Consider the following 4,561-nt stretch of genomic DNA (forward strand, 5'->3'; position numbering starts at 1 on the left):
CAGATCTCTTTCTCTTCTCTGATTTTTAACAAAAATGAATATCTCCTCTTTTTCATTTATATATATATATATATATATATATATATATATATATATATATATCTAAAGATGGCTGCTGATATCGGCACTACCATTGTGATAGGCGCACAAAAATTGTTGAGCGCACTAAATTGGATAGGGTTCGGACGGGATTATGCACCCCCCTTCAAACCTCATGTATATAAAATGTTATATTTACCTCCCTCAAAATCACCTGGACAGCCCCCTCTTTTATATGAAAATGATACTTTATCTCTCCTTTTTTTTCTTTTTTTTTATATGGACAAACCCTGAAGCAGATAATTCACCCTCTTTTACCCCTTTTTGTCAATAGAATGGCATACTTATCCTCCCCCAAATATCATCTGGGCAGCCCCTCTATGCACATTTTATGGCTATTTTCATTCAAGAGGGGATGACCAAGATAAAAAAAAAATATGAGGACCACCATTGACTCTTAAAACACTATAAAAACAAATTTGGAACACTAACTCACTGCTTTAATGGAAATTTTATTTACAATGAAGATTTGGGGTTCGGTCAAAATGGGGTGTCTACAGTAATAAACTGGGGTTGTATGATATATACACTCCAGCTTGAGGGGGAGTGTTAGAAGAGTGGTGTAATTTACGTATTCGACTAGGGTTATTCCTGTCTTTTCATGTATAACCCTCGTGACACACACACACACACACACATATATATATATATATATATATATATATATATATATATATTAGGTTATGAGAGAGGGAGAATATATTTTTCTCTCTTTCTCTTTCTCTCCCACTTCTCAGCTTTCTCTTTCTCCCATGGACCTCGAATACCTCAACCAACGTTTAAACTTCTGTAATAATTATTATTCATGCTATTAAATTAAAAAAATAAAATAATAACCCATGATCAGATCCATTGATCTGATTGACAATTATAAGTCCGGCCAAATGGCTTGAGAATATCTTAATTGAATAATCTGAGGCCTTTGGTCCTTCAAACCTCATTTAGCGTTTTGCTAAGAAAAGCTAAACCATTGAGTTTTTAGTCCATTATCTTATGCATGGGTTGCCTGCTCTGGATGAGACCATGATCATGTGAGTCTCTTCATGATGCTCTAGTGTTGGCCTCTAATGTATGTGAAGTTTTGTGTGGGTTTCTTATTTTGGATCAGTGTTCTGGCCTACTTTCTCTTCTGTGAGCGTGATTTGATGTTACTATGCTGTTAAACAACTCCTTGATTAAATAGTTCTGCCCAGCCAGATCAATGGAGCTGGCCACAATAAATTGCAATGTAAATGTTCTTTTGATTGTTCTATCTTCAAAAGTTTATGATTTTTCAATCCCACTGACATATGTTATTTTCAATCCCACTGACATATGATTTTTCTGTCTTCGAATGTTCTTTTGATTGTTCTTTCTCTTTCTACCATGGAACCTCGAATACCTAGACCAACGTCTAAACTTCCGTAATAATTATTCATGCTATTAAATTAAAAAAATAAAATAATAACCCATGATCAGATCCATTGATCTGATTGACAATTATAAGTCCGGCCAAATGGCTTGAGAATATCTTAATTGAATAATCTGAGGCCTTTGGTCCTTCAAACCTCATTTAGCGTTTTGCTAAGAAAAGCTAAACCATTAAGTTTTTAGTCCATTATCTTATGCATGGGTTGCCTGCTCTGGATGAGACCATGATCATGTGAGTCTCGTCATGATGTTCTAGTGCTGGCCTCTAATGTATGTGAAGTTTCTTGTGGGTTTCTTATTTTGGATCAGTGTTCTGGCCTACTTTCTCTTCTGTGAGCGTGATTTGATGTTACTATGCTGTTAAACAACTCCTTGATTAAATAGTGCTGCCCAGCCAGATCAATGGAGCTGGCCACAGTAAATTGCAATGTAAATGTTCTTTTGATTGTTATATCTTTGAAAGTTTATGATTTTTCAATCCCACTGACATATGTTGTTTAGGTGTTGGATCTACTCAAATGTTTGTTGGTCTCCAAGACGCCTTTGAGTGACGTTTTCTTGTCAAAGAGAGAAACTACATATATGGTAAAGGTCGAGCAGAGAGACATATCTCCATCTCAAGTTGGACGAGTTGTAGGAAGTGGTGATAAGAAAATAAGCGTGAAGCTTATGTTAAGCAAGTCGAACGACAAGGTCGTGTATGCAGAAGCCGGGGACGATTTCATAGACCTTCTGTTTAGCTTCCTCACCCTTCTTGTTGGATCAGTAGTACAGCTGTTGGGTAAATGTTCTTCCATAGGATGTGTAGATAACTTATGCAAGAGTGTCGAAGATCTAAGTGCTGATGGTCTCATTAATTGTAATGTCGCAAAGCTAATCAACCCAAAGCTTGCATCACATATTGGCTGTAAGAGCCAATTACTGCAGATCGAGGAAGTTGCTCCACGCATCCTAAATTATGGTAAGTGTCCCTGCCACACATATGGGTTCTACTTGCTTTGCTGATAATACAGATGCTGGCTCTTGTAATTCTTGGGTTAGAGGTCACAATTTTATGCCATGAATCCCAAGTCGAGTGGAGGAGGATACACGAAGGGACCTGTAAAATTCATGGTCACTGACGACTTGGATGTGAAACCATTTTCCACCACCACAATCATCTCTTTGCTCAAAAAGTTCAGCTTGCCTTTAAGCGACATTGAGGAACAGGTTGTAAGTGTTGGAGAAGAGGAGGTAAAATCCAATTGTTTTTCTTTCGATTTCATATTTGGCTTTTATGTGTGTGTGTGTGTGTGTGTGTGTGTGTGTGTGTGTGTGTGTGTGTTGATGTTTGTTATTTTGTTTCATTGCTATGGTGGCCAAACACAAGTCTGCTCTATAGTCCTTGGTTGCAAAAAATCATGTACCACAATTTTTTGTCTTTCTTTCAAGTGTACCTTTACGCTTTTAACATGTCCTAGGGCCTTCTTTTTGAAATCTGCAAAAAAAACTCTTCAAACAAGGCCTTATTTGAAATAAGAGCATGGAAATTTGGAGAAAAATCTCCAGAATTTACCGGTCTTAGGAATCGTCCACAAGTCAGCTGGATAAAACTAAACTCTTGAAGGTGTGGCCGAATCTTCTTCGGGGCTTGCAGGCAATGGTTGTATTCTTCATCGTGCTGATAAGTGATAACAAACTACCTCAAATTTCTCAGGTGCCCCTTATCTGGATCAATAGTGACTTCGCGGTTAGATTAACTTCTCTGAAATGTAATCTCTCCATTCACTTTTCCACATACTTGCAAAGAATAATGCAACTTTTGTCTAAGATCCATTAGGATATCTCCCATATCTCTGATATTGCCTCAGCAGCTCAGCAATACAGATTTCTTCCCCCCTTTTGACTTCTTGTTGGTGTAAATTTTCTACTTGTCTCTTTCTTGGGGCGAGACTGAGTCTTATTAACTAGATTTCTATTATTCTTTGTTCTTTAGCACTTGTTTTATTGTTTCCCTCTTTCAACGTAGTTTCGTAAAAAAGCGTCTAAAATTTTTTACTTCCATATGTGATTTGCAGGCTCTCGATTTGTTGAAGACTTCTTTGATATCCAAAATGGTTTTGAACAATGCCTTCCCACCAAGGAAGCGAAAGTGGGTTGGGATGGTTAGTGATGAGGATAAAGTTCTATGTACAAAGAGAAAGATGGAAACAAATGGAAGCCGTACGGAAATTTTTGGGAAGATAAAGATGTACAGACATTAAAACTCTATGCAAAGATGAAGTTGGAAACCGTGAGAACATAAAGTAGGGAACTCTTCTAAGATAGAGAGGACTCCTCGAAAATCTTGAGAATTATTTTTTGAGTAAATTTACCATAGCCTTTGATGAAAAATCTTACATTAATGGTTGATAATTTCTAATCTTTTTGTAATACAATACTAGCAAGATTACCCGTGTTATGCTTGGACAAGGTATTTAACTAAGCTTTTAATCTTTTTATTCTCATTAGTTATTGGCACCATATATGGATTTGGGAGGAAATTTTGAGGAAGGCCAATATGAGGCTCAATTTTGCAGGTGGGACAAAATCGTAAGTTAAAAGAGTTAGATTAGGTGATTGCTGCTTGCATCATTATGTTCAAATCCCACCAGAATCAATCTGTTCTCTTACCGGGTTCAAGACACCTCTAGCTGGGTTGTATCTCATGAGTCTTCTGGTAGTTCTTGGATAAATGGAGTGACCATCAAGACTCCTCTAAGATAAAACACATTAAAAAAGGGTTCAACTCTTTCAAAGAATCAAGTTAAAGTTACTCTATTTATGATATTAATGCGGGTGCTTAAGAGGGAAGAAGAAGAAAAATAGAAATCAAGAACACAACAAGAGAAGAAGAAGAAAATGGTAGCAATGCTCAACCCAATTGATATTCCATCAATTACATAAGTTTCTCAACATCAAAAAATCCCCTCTAAAGATGGTTTCTAACTCTTTAAATAAATGAAAACCAAAGCAAATTCGTTCAAGATCCTCCACTAGCTAGCTTAGGGACTAACATAACATTAATTACATT

The 4,561-nt window shown here is 36.7% G+C and overlaps 1 protein-coding gene across 1 annotated transcript; it reads left to right on the plus strand.

The window, feature by feature from the left end:
* The first annotated feature begins 1,911 nt into the window (after positions 1–1,911).
* Positions 1,912–3,752, plus strand: LOC143858451 (uncharacterized). Its single transcript, XM_077369105.1, has 4 exons — positions 1,912–1,926; positions 2,011–2,445; positions 2,551–2,742; positions 3,567–3,752. Exons 1-4 carry the CDS (start codon positions 1,912–1,914, stop codon positions 3,750–3,752), a joined length of 828 nt encoding a protein of 275 aa, XP_077225220.1.
* Positions 3,753–4,561: the final 809 nt, after the last annotated feature.

This window comes from Tasmannia lanceolata, unplaced genomic scaffold (assembly GCF_043159265.1).
Source record: "Tasmannia lanceolata isolate RefF3 unplaced genomic scaffold, GAP_Taslan_0.1 ptg000026l, whole genome shotgun sequence".
In the NCBI taxonomy this organism is placed as follows: Eukaryota; Viridiplantae; Streptophyta; class Magnoliopsida; order Canellales; family Winteraceae; genus Tasmannia; species Tasmannia lanceolata.